Below are 25739 nucleotides of genomic sequence, written 5' to 3'. Positions count from 1 at the left end.
TACTTTAGCTACTTACTTAGTGGTGTTGTATCAGGAGGTGGAAAATTCTCAGTAAAGTTGACATTACATAAGTCTGTGCTACAACAGCAGAAACGGTATGTTCCATTCTGAATTGATGGAGGGGTGGTGGTAACTACACATTCTTCATAGTGACACTCTTGGGGATCTCCAATGTGGGACCAACATCCTGGAAATCAATATTAATATAAACAATATAATTTATAACATAGACATTATGATAAACAAAACTAAAAGGAAAACAACACACTAAGAAATATTTGCAATAACTGCAACAGAGTAAATATACATAAGCTATAAAACAGTCTTACAAATCAATAGAAACAACCATTTTTAAGAAACAGAAAAATGGCCCAAGTATACAACAGGCATTTCAACCCTCCACCTCCAAAGAAAAGCCACCAACAAAATGTTTAACTCATCATTTAATCATTTATCTACATAATACAAATTAAAGCTAAGCTAAGATTTCATTTTTGTCTGTACCTACTACATTATTCTATTTTTAAGAAATAAAAATAATACATAATAGTAACAAGGATCCAGTAATACATTCTCATGCAGGGAATATAAATGTAGGGAACTGAGAGAACATAAATGTATATAGCATTTCTAAAAAGCCACATGGCAAATTCCGAAAGAACTTTTTAAATATTCATATGTTATATAATCTAATAATTCTACTTTGAGGAATCTATTTCAAGGAAATAAACAGATATAATCAAAGATTTATGTTCAAAGATGTTCACTACAGCATTATTTATTAAGTGAAAACCTGAAAACATCATGCCTTACAAAAGAGTAATGCGTAAGTAAAGTGCAATATATGTGTACGATGAAATACTGTGAAGAGATTTAAAATGTTTTCAGAGAACATTTAAAGACATAGGAAAATGTTCATGATATAATTTAAAGTAGGAAATATTAGGTATGGTACAATTTATTTGGTATTAAGTTAATCTTGAAAAGAGAAATACACATACATTATAAACATTAAAGGTATACAGAAAACACACCTGAAGGAAATAAACTAATATGTATTTTTAAAAATTTTAAAACTATGGAAGTGTAGACTTGTTTCTCTTTATAGCTTTGTATATTTTCCAAACTACACACAATGAGAATATATTAACATATTAAGAGAGCTATTATTAAAATAAGCTAAGATACAACTACCGTTTGCAAAATTGGGCTTGTAGATAAATATATGCATGAATATATACATTTAAATTCATTGTCTTCCTGGATAGGGTTTTAATCTATTCCTATGTCCTGTTTAGATAAATTTCAATCCAATGAAACACAAAGTCATTTCAGGTAAGAAAAGTATTACTTGCCTTGTTTTACAAGATTTATGTCCCCTTTTGATTTCTCCCAAAGGCCATAGCAGGTGCTACCTTTTGAGCATAATATTGTCCCATTTTCATGAGAGATTCGACTCTCACCTATCCCAAGGTCTTGTTGATAGGGATCTTTAAATGCACAAAGCCGTTCTTGATTCTGGGAAGCTAAAAATAAAGGAAATAAAAGAATGACAAATTAATTTTCTTATATTCTTTGCAAAACATTAAAATCTTAGTCTACTTTTATAAAACATCTTAGTCTTCTTGAAAAGCATTGCAAATTTCCCTACTCAATCTCTAAAAAGGTTTAAGTAATTTTGTAATTTTGTTTATTCAATAACTTTCTTCTGTTCATTAATTAAAGTGTTAAAATCATAATTAGGCTAATGTCCTAGGATTGGTTTTCTTAAATTGGGTGTATTGTATTTTCTGGCCATTTAGTTGACATTAGTAAATATCTTCTAAAAGACTGTCTGAAGTGGTTGCATACCATGAAAATAAAGTCACATTTATTTTTCGCTAATGGCTGCTTATGTTTTGGTCTCCAAGTAGACTATGTAAAAGACGCTTGACAGCCAGAACTCTGCTACCTACTTGTGAATATTCTAGTTGCCTAGTCCTACCTTTTGAAGGTACTTTCTATTGTAATAAATATAGCAGCAATGTTAATTGTAAAGGCAGTTAGTAAACACTTGTTAGCTGATAAATTACATGGCAAATGTTATATAGATATTAGTTAAATCAGATTATGTACATGGAGAAAAACTGACTAGCATTGGTTGTCCCTTCAGTACAAGCAACTATTGAGCATTTCTTCTTCAGACTATTATAGTGATATTTTTAATAACAGAAAGTCATTTTCTTTTTACCCAAACTAGTTTTTAAAAACATTTATTGAGGTATAAATTACCTACCACAAAATTCACTCACTTTAAGTGAAAAATTCAATGACTTTTTTTTTTGTGGTAAATTTAGAGTTGTGCACATATCTCTGTATCTCTTCCCCATAACAGCCTCTTTCTTATAACAACAATTGTTCAGCAAGCCAAATTCCCCCCAAAGAGATATAGGCTTACATATACTTAATTCTACTATACAAGCCCTAGGCATCAGAAAAGTAAAAAAAAACAGAAGCATATATGGAAAAAATCACCTATAAAACATTTCTCTTCTTAACATAAGCCAGGCTCACTTTTTTGCAAGTCGTGTCCACAAAGTAAACCTAACAACAGGAACACGTGACTCTGCTTAGGACCTTAACTTTATATCTTCCCATTTACTGATGTCAATTAAAGATGATATTTTTGTGCTCCCTTCAATTCAACTGAAGCTTCTGAATCTAGCTGACTTGTATTCAATACTTCCAAGATATGCCAGCCATGTTTCTGAGACAGTGACTATAAACATACAAGAAGTCAAAAGTCATGAAGCATTTCTCCAAAATTAAAAATCCTCTATGGATGTGTCAGAAGTTGAGAATTACACCACCATGAATGCTAGTCTCTAGCTTATGCTTGACCAATGCCATCTTCATCACCCATTAAAATGTACCATAGCTGCTTTATTTCTAATGTCAGAAGAGCTGCCATTTCCCTTATCTGCCACTCTAGACAGGATCAACAGGAATGTTTATAATGAAACATCACCACCTCTAATAAAGTCCTGCTTGGAAATGAGCATGACAAGGTAAAAAAAAAAAAAAAAAAAAAAAATCTAGCTAATGATTTTCCTAGAATGTCAAAATTAATACTACCTTCTATATGGTTTTCTAAAATTAAAAATTATCTTCTAGCAAAACAGTCAAAAAAACTGCATCCTTCTCAAAAACAAACTGGCCACCTTTCGTTACAGCAAACATTGATATCTTGAGATGGAAAATGATCATACGTTTAACTGTTAAATTGAAATACTGGTTATCCTCCCAAAATCCTATGAGGTAAGCATTATCATTTCAATTTTACAAAGAAGGATACTAAGTTATACAAAGGAATAACAAAGTTACGCTAAGTAATTCAGCTATTAGGTGGCAAGGAAAAGATTCAAACCCATGTTTCTCTGATCCCAGACCTGTCATTTTCATCTTGGAATGACTTTCCAGCCACTAAGTCATTTGGCCAATTTTTCAGAAACATTTAGATTTTTTAAAATTCTTTTGAACTTCTAAATATTTTCAACCAAATTTTTATACTCTAATCAGTTTACAACAGCAAAAAAGCAAAAGGAATAAACATCGATCATCTCTGGGGTGGACACACCTGAATGTTCCTTATGTTCTTTTTTGCTTTTCTGCCCTTTTTAGACACTTTTTCTATAATGAAGAGCATGCATTACTCCTCTAACAAGAATTTTAAAATCCATTTCATGAAAAATTCTTTTTAGGGATCTGAAATTTTAAAAGGGTTGCCTCTTTGCTACTTTTCTTTCTTAAATTTCAATTGCCATATTCTACTTGTTAGCAATGTTTTGATGGCTATTTGATGGATACTGATTAAAAAATAAGCATATTTTCATATACTCACTTACATGTTCTTTGATGCAATCTTGTGGGGGCACCTGTATTAGTGTTGATTAGGTTGGGGCCTTTGGATTAGGTTGTTTCCATGGAGATGTGACCCATCCAACTGTAGGTGATAACTCTGATTAGATAATTTCCATGGATGTATAGCCCCACCCATTCAGTGTGGGCCTTGATTAGTCTACTAGAGCCCTATGTAAGAGCTCAGACAGGAGGAGATAGCTGCAGCTGAGAGACACATTTTGAAGAAGGCTGTTGTAAACTGACACAGAACACCATTTTGAAACACAATCCGGGAGCAAGCAGATGACTGCCATGTGCCTTCTCAGCTACAGAGGTTTTCAGACACCATCGGCCATCCTTCAGTGAATGTACCCTATTGTTGATGCCTTACCTTGGACACTTAATGGCCTTAAGACTGTAACTTTGCAACCAAATAAACCCCCCTTATAAAAGCCAATCTATTTCTGGTATACTGCGTAACGGCAGCATTAGCAAACCAGAACAAAATATAACCATTTATAAAACTGCCTCCCAAGTACACTAAAATAGTAACTGGAAAAATTATCCATTACATTATTTTGTGGTTTTCATAAAATTATAGTCATAAACAATTCACTTTCAGTAAACTGCTTTTAATCAAATGATATAAGGTCATTGTGCTGGTTTGGATGTATTATGTCCCCCAAAACGCCATGTTCTTTGATGCTGTCTTGTGTGGGTAGATGTTATTGGTGTTGATTAGGTTGGAACCTATTGATTGAGTGTTTCCATGGAGATGTGACTCAATCAACTGTGGGCAAGATCTTTGATTGGATACTTTCCATGGAGGTGTTACCCCACCCATTCTGGATGGGTCTGAATTAAATCACTGAAGCTATACAAAAGAGGTGACAAACAGAAGGAACTCAGAGTAGCTGTGAGTGACATTTTGGAGAGCAAATGAGGGAGACATTTTGGAGATGGCCATTGACAGCAGACTTATGCTAGTCCAGAGTTTGCTCCAGAGAAGCTAAGAGAGGACAGAACACCCCAAGAGCAACATTTTGGAGAACGCCATTTTGAAACACAACCTGGGAACAAGCAGATGCCAACCACATGCCTTCCCAGCTAACAGAGGTTTTCCAGATGCCAACAGCCTTTCTCCAGTGAAGGTACCCTATTGTTAATGCCTTATCTTGGAAACTTAATGGCCTGAAGACTGTTACTGTGTAACCAAATAAACCCCCTTTATAAAAGCCAATCCATTTCTGGTATGTTGCATAACAGCAGCATTAACAAACCAGAACAGTCATCTTTAATGAAATATATGAATCATTAATGAGTTTGACCCCATAGGGACCTAGAACAGCTATTCCCAACCTGCTAGGCCTCAACCATATAGGTACCCCAGTGTTGCAAGGGGTTAGCAGGTACACCTGCTCATCAAGCATATCTGGAGACTGAAAAAATATGCCCAAAAGTATAGCTGCTATTGTTTTGCAAATAAAAGTGGATACCATTATAAGTAATAAAATGCTAATTTAAAGTATTGGTAATTTAGCAATTACATATCTTTTTTATTTTAAAAATTTATTTTGAATAGGTAACCCTTTTACATGATTAAAAAACCATGAAGAATATAAAGATATACAGTAAAAATCTTCATTCCAACTCTTGTTCCCATTTGTCTATTTCAAAGTTCCCCTCTCCCCACCCCAGGAAATCCACTATTCTTAGTTACTTAGGCATTCTTCCAAAGTTTCTTTATCTTTGCTTATTTTCTACATTGACAGATTCTGAAAGGCAGATATTACAAAATTTTCTGGTGTTAAAAAGGAGACTATTATTCTTCATTTCTCTGAAGAATGCCCCAAATTATAATGAATATATAATTGAAAGCTGACAAGTAGCTCCTCAACCCTGGTACTGTCAAAGAGAAGGAATGTAAGCAACCTGGTATATTTAAGTCCATGGGCTTCAGAGTTGGGTAAACCAGGATTTGAATCCCAATTCCTCCACTTGTCTCAGTTTCTTCGATTTGTAAAAAGAAAAAGAAAAACTACTCATTTGAAGGATTGCCTTGAGGATTAAATGAGGTGATACTCATGTAAAGCAATTAGCACAAGACATGGGAATAATAACAAATCTTACTCTCTATGTAATTCTTCTTTAAAAAATGGTTTTTAGCAAATTGACTATTTCTCCACAGAATTGGCTGCATTTTGAGCAAGTGAGGGCCTTGCTGGAAAGTTGAGAGTCAATTCTGTAACAGCTTTGTTGAGATTATATAGAGTTAATTAAATATTTGACTGGAAGATTGTCAAATTCCCCTACACCTCCTGAGAGCCAATGGTTTGTGAAAATGTCAGTCCTTCTACTTACAGGAGACGGTAGAGTAGAATGACTGCATGCTGGGGTTCTGGAATCTAAAATGATTGTGTCGACATTCCAATACAGTCTGTTCATGACTGTATGAACTTGGGAAAATTATATAACCCCGCCAAAGATCAGTTTTCTTACCTATTAAATAGCAATCATAATTTACATTTTAAATGGTTGCTGTGAAGGTAAAACAAAATAGTGAATGGTAAAGATTTAGCAGAGTGCCTAGAATATAGTACATGGTCTTCTATAATTCTCAGTGTTTTATCATTATTCATCTACTAGTTTCATGGAACTAATAGGCCAAAGTTAACTCTATCTAAAACTCTGAGGAAACAAGAAAGGAAAGTGTAGAAATGCTGTCTAACTATTCAGTAAGACAAGTATGAGCAGTAAGTTGCTTATCAAAAAAATAAACAATGACATTTATAGTAAACACAATGTAGCTGTCCAATTTTATGATGCAGCCTTATCAGTACCCTGTTCAATGTGTAGTTACTAAACTAATACTATTGCCTAAATTTGTATACATTTGAACTAATTGAGCTTCTTAAGATTAAAAATATTTTGGCTATTAGATAGTTCTACTGTTTTAAATAGGCTTTCCTAATTCCTCTAATAACAATATTAATATAATGCATGTGACAGAAATAGCTTGGAGAATATACAATGTAATTATTTGAACTTAAGTCTTTAAATTCCTTTTTGCATTTTCACTCATTGATGGTATCAATGGCTTGTCAACCTGTATTAATTCATTTTCTCTGAAAAATTATTGCAATTTTCAAATTTTCTACAATGCTAAAAATTTATCCTCTACATTAAGAGGAACTCTGTCATTTGTTATAAATCTCTCAGAGAAATCTAGTTTCAAAGTTTTATACTGTAAAGAACAAACATTCTTTGACTTTGTTTTTCTTAAGAGTTAACACCAATTTTTGAGTTATCTATGCAAAGAATGGCCTAATTAGCTATCTATAATTTACTAAACTTTTGTATAACTGTACAGATTGTATAATAAATGTGAAATTATTTTTAAAAATGGTTTTTAGAAGAGTATGCTGTATGATGTAATTTATGTAAAGTTAACCCAAAATAATCCTTCAGGTTGTTTATGGATGCATGCATTATGTGCTAAAACAATAAGAATATGAACAAGAAGGACTCATACCAACTATAGGAGTGTGTTTGGTTCTTGAGAGGAGGGAGAGGAATGAAATGAGGGAGTAGGGCTTCAACTGATCTTCATACACACACAGGTATTTTTTTTTTTTTAAATCTATATACATGATTTTGTCATGTATATAGATTATATATATACATGATTTTTTGTCATATATACATGATTTTTAAAACAAATCTAGTGCAAATATTACAAAATGCAATTGTGGTCTTCAGTATCTGTTTCTAAGTGATTGTATGTTTGAACTACTTCACAATAATAACCAAGTTAAAAAATTAAAAAGATGGTGGGCTTTTTAGCAATGAGAACTTAAATATCTAGACATGATTCATAGAACTAAAGCAATGAGAACTTTAGTGTCCATAGTTCAATCTCTTCATTTTAAATGGAAGAGATTAAGGTAAGGAAAAACAACGCATAAAAAGAGAATCCCTTGAAGGAGTTTTGAAAATGGAATTGCTAAGACTTACAAATCATATGGTCTGTCTATAGGTGAGCATTTGAAAAAAATGTATGGCAGAAGGGTGAGTGGCATGATAAAATAACTGGGTAAAAATGAAATAACTGAGATAATTACATTTTACAAAAGATTTAGACAGCTACACTTTGTATTCTGATTGGCCTCTACAAATTTCTTGAGTCAAATCAACAGACTTACTGGTTCCTAAATTAGGCATATATGCTGGCGGGTGAGGGGTTGGGGATTTGGAAATTTGTGGAAATGGTTTTCTTTTTTAAAAATCTTTTTGTTGTCAAAATGACTAGCGTGGGACCTGACCCCCAGGGGTGTAAATCTCCCTGGCAATGCAGGATATGACTCCCGGCAACGAATCTGGACCCAGCATCGTGGGATTGAGAACATCTTCTTGACCAAAAGGGGGACATGAAATGAAACAAAATAAAGCTTCAGCGGCTGAGAAAATTCAAACGGAGTTGAGGGGTCACTCTGGTGGACATTCTTATGTACTATATAGATAACACTTTCTAGGTTTTAATGTATTGGAATAGCTACAAGTAAATACCTGAAACTATCAAATGCCAACCCAGTGGGCCTTGATTCTTGAAGACGATTGTATGACAATGTTGCTTACAAGGGGTGACAGGGTGATTTTGAAAACCTTGTGGATCACACCCCTTTTATCCAGCGTATGGATGGATGAGTAGAAAAATGGGGGCAAAAAACTAAAGGAAAAATAGGGCGGGGGGGAGATGATTTGGGTGTTCTTTTTTCACTATTATTTTTTCATGCTATTATCACTTCTTCTGATACAAGAAAAATGTTAAAAAAACAGATTGGGGTGATCAATGAACAACTATATGATGGTAATGTGATCGACTGTATATTTTGGAGATTGTATGGTGTGTGAATAAATCTTAATAAAAAAAAATTACTAGGGAGTTTTTACTGGGTTTTAGTCCAGTGGCCAGGGATGCTAAATATTCTGCAATACTCAAAACAGCTTCACATGTGAAAGAACTAGCCTCTCCAAAATGATAGCCCACCCCCACACTAGGAAGTTACCAAGGAAATTTTTAATGTATGATTCCTGAACTTTAAGAAGATATGTTTAAAAAAAAACAACAAATAATTCAAATTATGTGGATATATTTGCCAAATAACTAAAAGGATGTAAAAGGAATATGAGTTTTTTCTTTTCTTTCTCATTAAGGAGACAATTGAATCTAGTTGATTCTTATTCTCAAACAATTGCTGCTTCTCGTTTTAAAACTCTTGTATTTTCTTGCTTTCCCTTCATCCTGGAATAATCACTTGGCATCAAAACTATTAGCATGACTCATAATAAGCCTTGGATTTTCAGAGGTGAACCTTGTTTTAGTTCCTTTTTATCTATATATTTTTGGGCATGGAAAGGTTGAACTACTAATCAATTCTTATAAATTTATTTTTCTTCTTTTTTCTTTTTAATTCAAAAAGCTTACTGTATTGTATGGACAGATGAGTAGAAAACTGGGGACAAAAAATAAATGAAAAATAGGGTGGAATGCTTTGGGTGTTCTTTTTAACTTTTATTTTTATTCTTGTTTTTATTTTTTTCTGAAGTAAGGAAAATGTTCAAAAATTGATTGCAGTGATGAATGCACAACTATATGATGGTACTGTGAACAGATGATTGTACAGTGTGGATGAATGTGTGGTATGTGAATACATCTCAGTAAAACTGAATTTTTTTAAAAAGCTTACTGTATGTGTCTAAGTAGTGCTCTTTTTATTACATATTTTTTGATAATCTGAATTTTTTCAATATAAAGAGTTTGGTCTTTTTTTTTCAGAAAAGCAAAATAATACTAATTTATGTGAGATAACTGTTTTCATTACCCTTTTCTTATCTCTGCTTTAGAAATGACTATTCTATTATGGATCCATGGTGTCCAAAATCAGCACATTCTCTTTCATCATTTATATCTTTTCCTCTGCTTCTGTGAGAGTTTCTTGAGGTGTTCTTCCTGGCCCCTTATTCAATTTTGTATCACAACTGTCAATCATGTCTGTTCTTTAATTCCTTTAACATAATTTTATTTTTTCAACTGAATTTTTATTTACGTCGAAATCCTTCAAGACATTAGTACATGGGTGTTTTCCTCGCTGCTTAAAAGCATTCCTAGGTGTATTCTAATGCCAAAGGCCAAACAATTCAAATATCTTTTCTAGTTTGATTTCAAATAATTTTCGGATATAGAATCAATCTATAATATTTTTAATGTTTTGTTTGTTGTGATGGGTAGTTTTCGTTATTTTTATTCAACAGAAACAAGGAGAGCTCGGTTGATAAATCATATTTACCTCAAAGTTGTGAAAAAATATGGGTAAGCTTGTAATAACTACAAGGGTGGGTAAAAGAAGGAATGTGAGACTTGTGGAATCGAGCAGCCAGGTGGTAAGTGATAAAAACTTCGAGGAACAGGTTACAAAACCTGGACCTTCAGGAAAGCAATAAAAGAGAGTTCACTTAAAGGGAAAGGCTTAAAGGGAAAAAAAAAAAAGGGATTTCAGCAGAGACACTATGAGAAAACCTTGTATTTGTCAGCAGAACATCTTAACTTTCTTGGTCCAACATTTTGAGAAAAGCCTATACTTTTTCTGTCTTGAAGATACAGCAAGCAAATAAGGCTCATAGATGTAAAATGCTGGGAATTGTATACAATTATGGAGAATGACTTTTTCAAAAGCTTTTTAGAACCTAGTGATAATCAGTTAATATGCTGGGGAGATTTGGTAGCCATGAAATTGTAGTTATAAATAGCAGTTTACTTACAAGCAGATAAAAATTGCAAGAACAAAATTTACTTACAAGCAGAAAAAAATAATAAGAAAATTGGATTTGAGAATGCAAAAAATTCAGGTCAAATAAAAAGGAAGCCAATTTTTTTGAACAAGATAAAAATTTATAAATGAAAAAAAGTGATTACTTCTTGGTTATCATCAACTTTGAATATGTGTTAAATTTAGAGATATAGAAAGAATAAAAAAGGTTTGACAGAATAGGGCAGAGACCAAATTCCAACAGAGAGCACTAACCTAGCAAAAACAGAAAACAGGAGCATTGAGCACTCAAATTTTTTTAAATCCATTTTATAGGTTTGGCAAACTAATGTGTTAAAAAGTATCACTACACAATTTGGCCATGTGTTACCATACCATTTAAATTGAAGGTGTCTATTTACTTCAAAAACAAATGAAACCTGTGACTGATGTTTTGCCCTTTGGGTACAAAGTGTCTTGTTCTATTGTTTAACACTAGAAAAAAAATGAAAGTTTGATGCAAAAGTTAATATGTTTTCAAAGATGCAAATGGCCTATCTGTGAAACTTTTAAAAATGTAAAATCATAGCTTGCTAAAAATAAATATATCTTCTTATTTGTATTATTATTTTATATTTCCTTTTAAAAAAATCATTATAGATATATACTGCACAAGATATCACCAGAAACATTTGATAGTCAGTAAAAATCATTATCTCATGTCCGTGATAAATAAGTGACACTAATACAAATTCATTATCATGGAGCCAACTTCAAGAACCATTATGTATGATTGTATTATAGAATTTTAATTATATTGACTGTTTTATATAAGAAAATGGTTATAGTAAATGATTGGTCAAAACATTTCAAAGTTCTGTTTTGCTACAATCAGATCCCACCAATAACATAACTTGAAATAGATGTCTCAATATAGTACATATATGGAGCATGCATTAACAGACTGACTCAGTGACTAATATGTACTCAGTACTTTGGTAGATACTATGGGAGATTTAAAAGTATTGTGCTGGTTTGTATATATTATGTCCCCCAGAAAAAGCCATATTCTTTAATGCAATCTTGTGGGGGTGCAGACATATTAGTGCTGATTAGGTTGGAATCGTTTGAGTGAGTGCCTCCATGGAGATGTGACTCAATCAACAGTGGGAGAGACCTGTGACTGGATAATTCCCATGGAGGTGTTACCGAATTAAATTTGGGTGGGTCCGAATTAAATCACTGGAGCCATATAAAGAGCTGACAAGCATAAGGAACTCACTCAGAGCAGCTGTGAGTGACATTTTGGAGAGCAACTGAGAGTGACATTTTGGAAGAGCTACAGCTAAGGGAGGACAAAACACGCCAAGAGCAACATTTGGGGAATGCCATTTTGAAAGGCAACCTGGGAGCAAGGTTTTCAGACGCCAGTGGCCTTTCTCTAGTGAAGGTATCTGTTGTTGATGCCTTACCCTGGACACTTCATAGCCTTAAGACTGTAACTTTGTAACCAAATAAACCCCCTTTATAAAAGCCAATCCATTTCTGGTGCTTTGCAAAATGGCACCATTAGCAAACTGGAACAGGTATGTATAAGACAGCTGTCATGGGCTCAAAGTTTGTACAGCAAACAATTACAGAGCATTTTCTTTGCGACAAAACTTGTGCCAGATACTGGAGATGAAGCAGTGAACAAGATCCTTCATCATCTGAAGCAATAAATAACTGAAATAGGATGATTCAGCTACAACATACAAAATCCAAACTAATATAAGGCTATAATTCTCTCTCAAAACCCTCTAAACTAAGGTTTACTCTCTTTCATTATTTTGGATTAGATGATAAAAGGTATGCGTTTGTGTGTCTTAGCACATGTAACCTGCCCTCACTCTTTCTGTGTGTATTGTGAGTGTATGGCATAAATCTATTTGGAAAATAGGACCAATTTGGCAGACACACAGGAAAGACAGATCCCCCTCTAATTGAAATTTTTATTTTTTTAATAAAGAAAGGAAAGGAGGGAGGGAAGAATACAGATAAACTTACATATTTATAGTTATCAGAAAGAAAAGTTCACACTACTATTCATATTCTAAGGATACCCAGATGAGAAGCTACATATACTATATATTTTACATGCACACTCCAAACTCGGGTTCATAGCAGCTAGCAAATATGTATGAAAGCACTCTGATAAGTGCTATACATAAAGATAAGAATTATAGTGACATTTGTGATGATATATGAAAGAATTAGCAATACTACTTTAATTTTAAAATAAAACTTACATGAAATAATACAATATGATTTAACACTTCAAAATGAAATTCATCTCTCCCCAAACAAAAAAGCTCTCTATTTCTTACAGGAGTTTTTACTGAGGAAAGCAGACTCCAAGTTCAGAGTGATCACAGGCTTGCCTCTAACCCAAAATAAGAGTAATTTCTTTCACAGAGATAACTATCTTGAAAGGCCTCCAAATACTCTACAGCAGTGCTATCCAATATAACTTTCTGTGATGACGGAAATATTCTATAATCTGCACTAAAACAATAGCCACTAGCCACATGTAGTTAATGACAAACTAGACAGTGCAGTATGGCTAATGCTACTGAGAAAATGAATTTTTAATTTTGCTTCATTTTAAATAATGTAAATGTAAATGTAAATAGTCCTATGTGGCTAATGACAACTGGACAGTGCAGCCCTACATATATATAAATATACCAGGCACTATTTATAAAGTATAGCAGTGAGAATTATTTGTTTTATTCTTTAAAGCACAATTACAAAGTATTCTGATAACCCATGCTCCTCCAAAAATACTTCCTATTCCTACTCTTAGCCTAGAACTATAAAAGAGCTCTTGTTACCTTAAAAACTTACTGGGGGAAAAAAGAAGATGGTGGCATAGAGAAGAGTGGAAGTTAGCCAGTCCCCCTGGAATAACTAATAAACAATCAGGAACAACTAGTAAATTATCTGGAATAACTGCTGGGGGATGACCGTGATTGTCCACACATAATACACCAACCTGGATTGGGAGGAATGCCTGAGATCGCAGCATAAAATCTAAGTAAAAACTACAGACCCAAGCTGGGAGCCCCCTCCCACCATGGCAGCCCAAACTGCAAAACCTCACTGTAGTAGAAAGCAGCACTCTCTGAACAAGCGAATATACCTCAGTCCAGCTACAACTGGGTTTTAATTAACAAACGTGGACTGCTCAATACAAGCAACAAATCCCCAACAAGCAGACAGAAGCTTTTAATGATGACTGACCTTAAAGAGCCGGATGACTTCTCTGTACTGGGAGAGGAGCCTAGAGGACCAGGTGCTATTTCTGGCTGGCAGGTGAAGCTGGGGGGGGGGGGCTGTAGACTGGCCCTGAAGGGGGGCTTTCTGTCCCTTTTTCTCTCTCTCAACCTGGGCAGCTCAGCAGAGAAAGCCTCAGCCATTTTCAACTGCAGGGCTCTGACCCAGACAAGGGTGAAGATAACAGAGTCAGAGAGACAAAGAACCTATTTAAATGCAGATGACAACTCCCTAGAGGGTGTGTCTTCCCTAACAGGAAGGAGTGGTGCCCACCTCTACTACTGGCTTCCCATTCAGAATCAGACCCCAGAGCCTGGGGGAAAACAGCCAAAACGAAACTAAGTGGGTCACGCCTCGTTACACCAGTCAGGAGCAACACACTGACAGGCACCACGTGCTGGGCAGGTTAGGAAAACCACAGCAGCTAGAGGCCTTACAGGGTGTGTCAATCTTCTAGGACACACCCTCAAGGAAACCTGATACTGAATATTACCCCTTTCTGAGCTCTGAGCCTGTTCTGGTGTGGGAAAACCTGATTTGGGTAACCAAGGAAACAAGATGCCTAGACCACAGAGAACTACAACCTACACCAGAAAAAACGAAGTTATGGCCCAGTCAAAGGAAAAACTTACACTAAACCTGAGATACAGGAATTGAAACAACTAATGCTAAATCAATTCAAAAGTTTAGGGAACATATGGCAAAAGAGATGAAGCATATAATGAAAACATTGGGCGAACATAAAGTAGAAATTAAAAGTTAGAATAAACAACTGGCAGAACCTATGGAAAAGAAAGACACAACACAAGAGATGAAAGACACAATGGAGACATACAAGACACAGAAGAAAATACTCAGGAACTGGAGAACAAGACACCTGAAAGCTTACACACAAAAAAACAGACAGGGAAAAGAATGGAAAAATATGAGCAACATCTCACGGAACTGAATGACAACATGACATGCATGAATGTATGTGTCATGGGTATCTCAAAAAGAGAAGAGAAGGGTAAAGGGGCAGAAGCAATAACAGAGGAAATAATCCCTGAAACTTTCCCATCTCTTATGAAAGACATAAAATTACGGATCCAAGAAGCACAGCGTACTCCAAACAGAATAAATCTGAATAGGCCTAGGCCAAGACACTTAATAATCAGATTATCAAACGTCAAAGATAAAGAGAGAATCCTGAAAGCAGCAAGAGAAAAGCGACCCATCATATACAAAGGAAGCTTGACAACACTATGTGCGGATTTCTCAGTAGAAACCAGGGAGGTAAGAAGGAAGTGATGTAATTTATTTAAGATACTGAAGGAGAAAAACCACCAACCAAGAATCCTATATCTGGCAAAACTATCCTTCAAATAGGAGGGAGATTTCAAAATATTCTCTGACAAACAGACAATGAGAGAGTTTGCTCTACCGGTAATACTAAAGGGGGCACTACAGACACAGAGGAAACAACAGGAGTTAAGAGGTTGGGAACACAGTTTTAGGTGATGGTAGCACAGCAATGTAAGTACACTGAACAAAGATGACTGTGAGTATGGTTGAAAGAGGAAGGTTAGGAGCATGTGGGACACCAGAAGGAAAGAGGAAAGATAAAGACTGGGACTGTATAACTCAGTGAAACCTAGAGTGCTCAATAGTAGTGATAAAATGTACAAATATGTTTTTACATGATGGAGAACAAATGAATGTCAACCTTGCAAGACATTAAAAATATGGTGGTATCAGGGGAAAAATACAATCAATGCAAACTAGAGACTATAATTAACAGAAACACTGCATTATCCTTCCTTTAACATAACAAAGGCAATATACCAAAGCTAAATGCATATAAGAGAGGGACATAAGGGAGGGGTATGGGACTCTTGGCATTGGTGATGTTGTCTGACTCTTTATTCTACTTTAGTTTAATGCTATCTTTCCTTTTGTTGCTTCCTAGCCATCATGTTATTTTTTTCTTGTTGTTGTTTTCTCTTTCTTTTTTCTTTTTCTTTTGTCTCTCTACCTTCTTTGGCTCTTCCTCCTTCTTTGAGGAAGAAATGGAGATGTCCTTATATAGACAGTGGTGATGGTGGTGAATACATAAATATGTGACTATACAGGGAACCATCAATTGTTTACTTAGGACAGAATGCATGGTGCATGAACAAAACTGTCTTAAAAAATGGGTTGATGAAGAAACCCTGAGGGCACTATATCGAGTGATATTAATAAGACAGACACATAAGGACAAATATTGCAGGGTCTCACTGATATGAACTAATTATAATATGTACACTCATAGAAATGAAATACAAGTTATCTGGATATAGATTGAGGCTAAAGAATGAGGAGAGGTTGCTTAATATGAGCAGAATGTTCAACTAGGTTGAACTTAAATATTTGTAAATGGACAGAGGTGATGGTAGCACATTGTGATTATAACGAACAGTGCTGAATTGTGTGTGAATGTGTTGGAAAGGGGAAGTTCAGAGTCACGTATGTCACCAGAAGGAAAGTTGGAGGTTAAAAGATGGGAATGTATAAAACAGTGAATCTTGTGGTGGGCAATGTCCGTGATTAACTGTACAAATATTAGAAATCTCTTTCCTGAACTAGAAGAAATTTATGACACTAAAACTAGAAGTTAATAATAGAGGTGCATATAGGGAAAAATATACCTATTGCAAACTATATACTACAGTTAGTAGTATTTTAACATTCTTTCATCAACAGTAGCAAATATACTATACCAATACTATGAGTAATCAATGGTGGGGTGATTACGGGTATGAGAGGATTTGAGTTTCCTTTATCTGTCTTTCTTTCCTGGAGTAATGAAAATGTTCTAAAAATTAATTGTGGTGATGGATGCACAGCTGTATGATGGTACTGTGGGCAACTGACTGTAGATCTTTGGATAATTGTATGGTATGTGAACAATCAATTAAATAAATAAATAATAATAATAATAAAAAGTTACCAGGCTTTAAGAGCTCACCAGACTGTAACTAAGCATAGCCAGCTCTATTATCTTTGCCCCAATTTATTTCCTGTAAATAGAATTTCTAATATAAATGGAAACTTTAAATGTTATTATTCCAGTAGTCCCTTGATATTTAAATTCAACTTAATTAGAAATAAATAAGAAAATAAAATATAAATAAACCATTACAGTGAGTAGTGGTCCCAATCTGATTCAAACATTTTGTTCCCCTTCCTGATAGTATTATTATTTACTAAAATTTGGACTAAAAGTAATTAATAGAATTAAAGATGACCAGTCAAATTTTTAGAAATAAAGTACTCAAAAAATCTGACCATAGTATAAACTGAGATCTACAATTTTACCATATCACTTTCTTGCTTGAATCCTTTCAGTGGTTTCACACCACCTTCAGGATAATTTCCAAAATCCTTAAGATGATGTACAACACCCTGCATGATCTAACATTGGCTTATCATCTGCCAGCTTCATCCAGACTCCAGTCATAGACTGCCATTCTCTTTCTAATTGGAGAGCCTTCATGCATTCTGTTCCCTCAACCCAGAATGAGTCATTTACTTAACACCTATTCAGCTTAAACAGTTCTTCAAAGAACCTTCCCCAATCACCCCAGACCAGTGAGGGGAGAGAATCCCCTACCAATGCTATCATAGAATTCTATACTTATTCACATTCTCCACACTTTTTCTTGCTGTTCTATGCATCACTTAATCACTAAATTGTAAGCTCTGTTAGAGTAGGAGCTGAGTTCTTACTTACCGCTATCTTCAGCACATAAATCTATCATTCAATAAATCTTTACTGAATAAATGAAAAATTAATGTTTCATTCTCCCAAATTTTCCATTGACAAGAAGTATAATTAGAACCTTTTTTTTAATGAAAAAAAAGAAAAGCATGGTGCATCAGCGAAATGAAAACATATGTCCTCACAAAAAACTAGTACAGAATGTTCCTAGCAGCTTCATTCACATTAGCCCAAAACTGGAAACAATCCAGATATCCATAAATTGTTGAATGCATCAACAAAATTTGTATATCTTTATATACAAATCTTTATATACCTTTATGCACTCAGGGGTAAAAAGGGATAAACTACTGAGACATGCAACAATATGGATCAATCTCAAAATCATTGTTCTAATATACCAATATCCAAAGGAGCAATATTCACAATAGACAAAAGGTGGAGGCAACCCAAGTGCACATCAACAGATGAATGGATAAACAAAAAGTGGTGTGTATACACACACACACACACACACAATGGAATAATGTCTGTAAAAAGGAATGAAATTCCAGCAAATGCTACAATATAGGCGAACCTTGAAGATATAATGTTGAACGAAATAAGCCAGACACAAGAGAACAAATATTAAATGACTCCACTTCTATGAAATACCTAGAATATGCAAACTCAGAGACAGAAAGATTACAGGGTATAATAGGTGAGGTAGAGAATGGGGAGCTAATGCTTAGGGTGTTTCTGTTTAGGACGATAGAAAAGTTTTGGTAATGGATAGTAGTGATGGTGGCAAAACACTGAATGTAATAACACCACTAAATTTTAATACTTGAAAGTGGTTAAAATGAGAAATATGTTGTACATGTTAACACAATAAAATTAAAAAAAAATCATTCTGAAAGATGTCACATAAAAGACTACATACCATAATGATTTTATTTATATAAAATTCTAAAAAATGCAAAGTAACCTAAAGCAGATTAACGGTTACCTAGAGCTGGTGGGGAGAGAGAGGAATAAATGGCAAAGGAGCACAAGAAACTTTTTTTTACTCATTAAGCATTTTTTAAATGTTTTTTTAAAACTTTTTATTCTAGTAACATATATACAACCTAAAATTTCCCCTTTTAACCACAGTAACATGCATAATTCAGAGCTGTTGAGTACTTTCACAATGTTATGCTCCCGTCACCACCATCTACAACTAAACTTTATAATCAACTCAAACAGAACCTCTGTATAACTCTCCCCATTCCCTATCCCTAACCTGGCATCTAGTAAACCATACCCCAGATTCCAACTCTGTGAGTCTTCTTATTTATTATTTCATATCAGAGAGATTGTACAATATTTGTCCTTTTGTATCTGGCTTATTTCACTCAACATGATGTCTTCAAGGTTCATCCATGTTGTTGCATGCATTAGAACTTCATTCTTTTTAATGGCTGAATACTATTCCACTGTACATATATACCACATTTTATTTATCCATTCATCGGTTGGACACTTGGGTTGCTTCCATCTTTTGGCAATTGTGAATAATTCTGCTATGAACACTGGTGTGCAAATATCTGTTTGAGTCCCTGCCTTCAATTCTTTTAGGTATAGACCTAGAAGTGGGATTGCCAGGGCATATGGTAATTCTATATTTAACTTTCTGAGGAACTGCCATACTGTCTTCCACTGTGGCTGCACCATTTTACACTCCCACAAGCAATAAATGAGTGTTCCTGTTTCTCCAGATCCTCTCCAACACCGGCACAAGGAATCTTTTGGGGTTAAGGAAAATGTTCCGTATGCTGATTGTGATGAGGAATTTATGGGTATGTACAATTATCAAAACTCATCTAATTGTACAGTTTAAACACATTCAGTTTATACCTCAAATTCATTTATAAATAGTATAAAGCTGAACAAGAACAAGACAACATAGTTCAGGAGAACTGGATATTTTTCTTTCAAACTGTAGACATATTAAATGAAGAGATGTTTTATTAAATCACAGAATCTTGTGCCTAATCTATAATCCTTTAAAAAATAGATTTTATGGATGAGTAAATTATATTAGCATGAGATGAATAAATTTTACCTTAAGTTTTATTGGCAGGAATTTTTAATAAGACGTACACTGTTGCTCTATATCTAAAGAATCCAAGAATCATGTAACACCCATTTTTCAGTAGTTATAATATATTTATCTGTACTAGAGAAGACTAATGCCTTATCTTTACCCCAGAAAAAGTTCAGGGACTTATCCTGAGTAGGCGTGTGTTTGGCTTCTGTTTATCTAAGTGTCAAAATGAACTATCTAAAATAAACAACATGGGAACCTTGCAGTAATGGAGCAAATAACTGAAACAACCGTATCCCCTTCCCAGAACACAAACTTCCCGGGACAAACATAATTGGGGTTTCTAGAAACATAATTGGGGTTTCTAGAATTCTGTTAGGAAATACAGAAAGGAGAGAGTATCTTAAACTAACAGAAATGTTCCTATAAAATTTGGTATAATCTCAAATTTCTAAATTCAACAATAAGAAATCAAGTAAGGAAGTTCCTTATTTTTCAGATGTTATGATCAATCATTTTATAAAGCAGAAAATCCTTTCAAAAATATAATAATTATCCCTTAATTTATATATTTCTATAGCCAGATGAACAGATTAAACTGTCATTTTGCCAAATATTTCCATAACTTCAGAGAGGGCAGAGCGGAAAAATTGAAATCCTCATAGGATTCTTCTTCAGTATGTTCATGAATTTGATGCTATAACTTGTAGTTATACTCACAGCTATGAGTTATTACAGCCAAAGAATACAAAGCAAAATCAGAAAAGGGAAAAGCCACATGAAGAGAAGTCTGAAATTAACCAAGTACAAGCTTCCAATACTCTTTTCCCCTGTGGAGTGACACAGGATGCACTTAATTCTTACACTGAATTGTTACAACACATGAAATGTTGTCTACCAGGGAGTTCATTAGAGACCCAGTGTCCAAACATTTTATTGGGAGGGGCTGGACATATAGGCACCCTCTGCCTATCACATACCAAAATCTCACATATCCAGAAGGAAAGGAGGTACTCAACATAAACCATATTGATTGCACAGTTTAGGTGGAGTAAACCACTCTTATCAGATAGAGAATGGCAGGAACACTGCCGAAATCCAAGTTCTCAATTGCTAAACAAGGGCCAAACTTGCAAGCCAGCTTTTCTAAGGATAGCGGTCTGAGGCCTACTATGTTAACTTATTTCTGTAGAAATGCCTAAACAGAAAAGGCAACAAAAAGCTCATAAAAAATGAAACAGAAAATTTCTGAGCAATCACACTCAAAAAAAATGAAGATGAACCCTTACCTCTCATAATATATAAAAATTAATTCAAATGGATTAAAAACTTAAATATACGAGTTAAAACCACAAAGTTCTTAAAAGAAAACATAGAGGAAAATCTTCAAGAACTTGGAGTTGGCAATAATTTCTTAGGTATCTCACAAGAAGCATGATCAATAGAGGTAAAAATAGATAAAACTTTTTGTGCACCAGAAAGACTTTCTGTGCATCAAATGACACTATGAAGAAAATAAAAAGACAACCTACAGAATAGGAGAAAATAGCTGCAAATCATATATCTGATAAAGATTTAATATACAAAATATATATAAAGGGCTCATACAAATCAATAACAAAAAGAAAATTTAAAAATGGGTAAAGGACTTGAATAGACATGTCTCCAAAGAAGATACACAAATACGCAAAAAGCACATGAAAAGATGCTCAACGTCATTAGTGAATAGAGAAATGCAAATCAGAATCACAATGAGAAAGCACTTCAAACAGACCAGGCTGGTTATAAAAAAGGTGGACAATAACAAGTGTTGGTGAGAATGTGATGAAATTGAAACCCATGTGCACTTCTAGTGGAGACATAAAATGGTGCAGCTCCAGTGGAAAACTGTTTGGCAGTTCTTCAAAAAGCTAAACATAAAGTAATCATAAGACCCATCAATTCTACTTCTGAGTATATACCCAAGAGAAAGGAAAACTTATGTCCACTCAAAAACTTGTACATGAATGTTCACAGCACCACTGTTCATAATAGCCAAAGGCAGAAACAACCCAAATGTCTATCAATTGATGAATGGAGAAAGAAAATGCGGTATATACATAATGGAATATAATTAGGCAATAAAAAGGAATGAAGTACTGATACAGGCTACAGCACTGATGAACCTTGAAAACATTATACTAAGTGAAAAAAGCCAGTCACAAAAGACCATGTTGTATGACTCTTCTTATATGAAATGTCCAGAATAGGAAAATTCAGAGACAGAAAGAAGAATAGTGGTTGCCAGGGGATGGGGAAGGAGGGAAGGTGGAATTCCTCCTAAAGAGTACACGGCTTCTTTTTGGGGGTGGGTGAGGGGTACCAAACTACTTTATTTGAAGAAATGGTACAAATGAAAGAATTGGTGAATGTTTTGACACAAGTTCTATAAAAGACCATGAAAGTCACCCCCTGTGGCTATGGGGAAGCCAGCCTAAGGTTTAGCTCTCATCATCACTGTTTCCCAGGGTGTGCTTGTCAAAGAGATACTCTGCCAAGCCAAATTCCAGGGCTCTCATCTTGCACAAGTTTTAAGTAGGTACCCAATTCTCTGATGGATTTTGCCTGTTTATTCAGGAAATGAGGCTCGCTGAAGTCACACAAGTGGGGTCGTTTTTGTCTATAGCCAGTTTGTGCAATTCCAGTAGTGGCTGATTCACCTTTTTTCCCCAAGTGTAACTCACACTCCATTGTATTCAGCCCTCTCTCCAAGTTCTCACATTCTGGTTTCTTGATATCCTGAAGGAAGATTCAACCATCTCCTTGGTTCTGCAGCTTCCTAAGTTTCTCAGCATGTTCTCTCTCCTCATGAGATTGGTGAAGAAAATATTTGGCAAAGTTCTTCAAAGCCACTTCATAAAGGTCAAAGTAGTGAGACATGGACAGGTAGACATAAAAGACATAAAGCTCTAGGTTGATCTGGCGATTGATGGTGATCTTTGAGTCCCAGTTGTAGTTCTGTCACACATGAAGGGTAAGTAGTCATCAAGGAAGGTGGCTGAGGAGTCAGCACCCAGGCCGTGGGAGGATCAGAGGGCTCAATGACAAGGTGGCAGAGGGCTGGCTCAGGCAGACAGCCAAAGGGGTCAAGTGTCAGATTCCATTCAAGCAGTCTGAAGCAGATAACTGAGGCAATTCTTTGCAAAGATGTCTGGCCCAGGGCTTATTTTGAGGGTGATTAAAATATTCTGAAATTGATTGTGGTGATGGTTGGACAACTCTGTGAATATTCTAAGAAAACAATGAATTGTATTCTTTACATGGGTGAACTGTATGGTATATATATTATATTTCAATAAAGGTGTTATAAAAATATATATACATATGAATCAATAAAAACACTTTAATAAAATAATGTTAATAATCAAGTTAACATTTATTTGCAACAACTGAAAATATTAAACATTCAGGCTGAAATTCCTGAAAGTAAATCTAAGGCTTTTGAGGGAAGCCCAAAAAGAGATGCTAATTGACTGAAAGGAAGAATTTTCCACTTGGAGAATATGGAAAATCATGGAAAAAAAGAAAGAAGCAAACTGAGTGAAGCACAACTCCTACTGCAAGACAAAGTATTTTGCAAAAACTTAGTAAAGAATTCTATAGTCACATTTCTTGTAAAACTGCCAAGTTCAACAAAGCCAGTTCAGACTGAGGTTATTTCCAGTACAACTGGAGAAACTGTATAAAAAGAATACATCATTTTCTAAGAATATGGCCACAAATTAGTGACAATTACAAAATATTAGTTGGAAAGAACCTGTGAGGTCAACTTTTCCCTATAAATCAGGAAGTCATCCTACAGGTACCATCTCTGATAGATGATCTGCTTCAAAATTTCAGGAGTGGGGAGCTCACTAATTCCAAGGGTAGATCAGATCATGTATTGTTGCAAATCACAAAGCCTAAAAACAAATGAGATCTCCTTATCAAGATAAAATATATCATGAAAATGGCTAATTTATCATCACTATTATCAATGATGTGCCATTTTATAGTTAACTTAGAAAAATATAAGGCTTATTTTGTGTAATACACTCTGATATTTTCTATTCTTGTTTGTTTGCTTTAATGCTGGTCAGAACCCACAGATTAAAAAACTCTCCAAACCACAGTGGAAGTACAGCTTGGTAAATAGTAGATCTTTTTTAATCAGAAAAACAGTAGTAAACATGGACACTTAGCTCCCAAAACGATGTCAATTGTAACATCTTGTAGCTACTCTCTCAGGCGGCTGTACTTTTGATCAAATTGAAGTTGACTCCAGTCCCTGTATGCTCAGTATAAAATTAAAGAACTTGGTGGGGCTGGGGTGGGATTAGGGGTGGGGGTGGGGATGGGAATGGAGAGGGGGTGGGGATTTCCCATTCCCTACACACAAACAGTACTTCTACACATGCACATACACAGAGGAAAGATGGGTGGATATTTATTTCCTAGAATTGATACTTCTCTATATTAATTTATACTTATCTGCTATCTATGATCATAGCTATAAACTTTGTGTAACCAGGTTTACAAACGTTCCTGAAAATAAATGCAACCAACGTTTAGTTTGGGAAACACAAATGCTTTTGTACATAATTCCCATAAATTATAATCTTTCTCCTTATTTGCAACATGTTATCACCATCCCTATATTACCTTTCCTCATAAAATAAATTCCAGCCTTAGCTAAAAATTCTATTATCCTAACAGGAAAAAATATGTATATTAAATAGTATTCACAATTGAAAATGCCAAGACTTAATTTAGACTATGCTCTGGGTCACAGAGAAGAAAATCTTAGGTCCAAGCCATAGTCCCATTAAACTGATTACCCAGGAGAATGATACCACAAAGAGCATTTTCACTCTTCCCTCCAGTACCTGCTTACTATCCTTTGGTCTACCACAACCACAATTAAACAAAATGCTTCTTGCGAACTGAGCCTTAGTTTTAAACCCTATTCCAGTGGTTCTAAATGTAAAGACTCCAAAATATTTTAACAGGTGAATATGTGCATTTTTTTGTGGCAAATGCCCACAGCTTCTGTCTAAAACGAGAAAATCTGGAGGCATGGCAGATTTCCAAAACAAAGAAATCTGATAAGTATCTTTTCATCATCCTATAAGAGTTAGCTCTTGTCCAGCAACTACCTTATTTCTTCAAGGAAAAGAACCATAACTTCAATCCAGTTAAATAATTGCTACTTCCCCCAGGAAACATTTACTCTATACAGCATACAACATCAACAAAATTCACTATGAAACAAAAACAAAAACAAAAAAAAGGGGACAAATTCAAGCTAGAGAGATTGATCTAAAATACAATAGTATTGTTCATGATCCAGACCACTACTGTATCCATCAGTTGACAGGCAATTTGTCTTACTTGAAAATGCCAATTACTGAAAAGAACAGGCTCTCTCTTGTCAAGATTTCAGACGAGCCCAGAGATGTTACTGTATTTCAGCAAGACTTTCAGGCAACTTTGTTCAAAAGATTCTAGATTTTCTAATAAGTTAGAATTGTCTTCAATCCTGTTCAATCTCTTCATCATCATTAAAAATACTGATGTGGATGACCATTTATCTACAAAAGTCACCCACAAATTTATTTCTGTATGTAATTAGATATTCATACATACATTTCCCTACCAGATTTGCCAAATATGGTTGTATACTGCTCTATGCAGTGATTTCTATCTTTAACCCTAAGCACATCCATGACCTTTAAAAGAAAGTAATTGGAATGAAAAAGGAAAGATTATTCTTTTTTCAAAAAGTTTCCTGAATTAAAGAATACTTTAAGAGTGAATAATCTATTTCCAAGCAGAAATTTTTCTATACATCTATAAATGTAAACAAACTGTACTGCAACAAAACTTAAAACAGTGACTTTTTAGTCCAATT

The 25739-nt window shown here is 34.7% G+C and overlaps 1 protein-coding gene across 2 annotated transcripts in view; it reads right to left on the bottom strand.

Moving 5' to 3' along the window:
- BMPR2 (bone morphogenetic protein receptor type 2) overlaps positions 1-25739 on the bottom strand; it is a 265898-nt gene that overhangs the window by 147902 nt on the left and 92257 nt on the right. Inside the window, exons 2-3 of one of the 2 annotated variants that reach the window (XM_037848856.1) lie at positions 1356-1526; positions 17-187 (exon numbers count right to left, since the gene is read on the bottom strand). In XM_037848856.1, coding sequence (XP_037704784.1) covers positions 17-187; positions 1356-1526 — 342 coding nt within the window. Of the gene's footprint in view, positions 1-16; positions 188-1355; positions 1527-25739 lie in introns of those variants that run through there. The other variant, XM_037848857.1, reaches the window with a different exon arrangement.

This window comes from Choloepus didactylus, chromosome 9 (genome assembly GCF_015220235.1).
Source record: "Choloepus didactylus isolate mChoDid1 chromosome 9, mChoDid1.pri, whole genome shotgun sequence".
NCBI lineage: Eukaryota > Metazoa > Chordata > Mammalia > Pilosa > Megalonychidae > Choloepus > Choloepus didactylus.
Note: the sequence above shows the minus strand (reverse complement) of the source record. Positions and strands in the feature narration are given on the sequence as shown.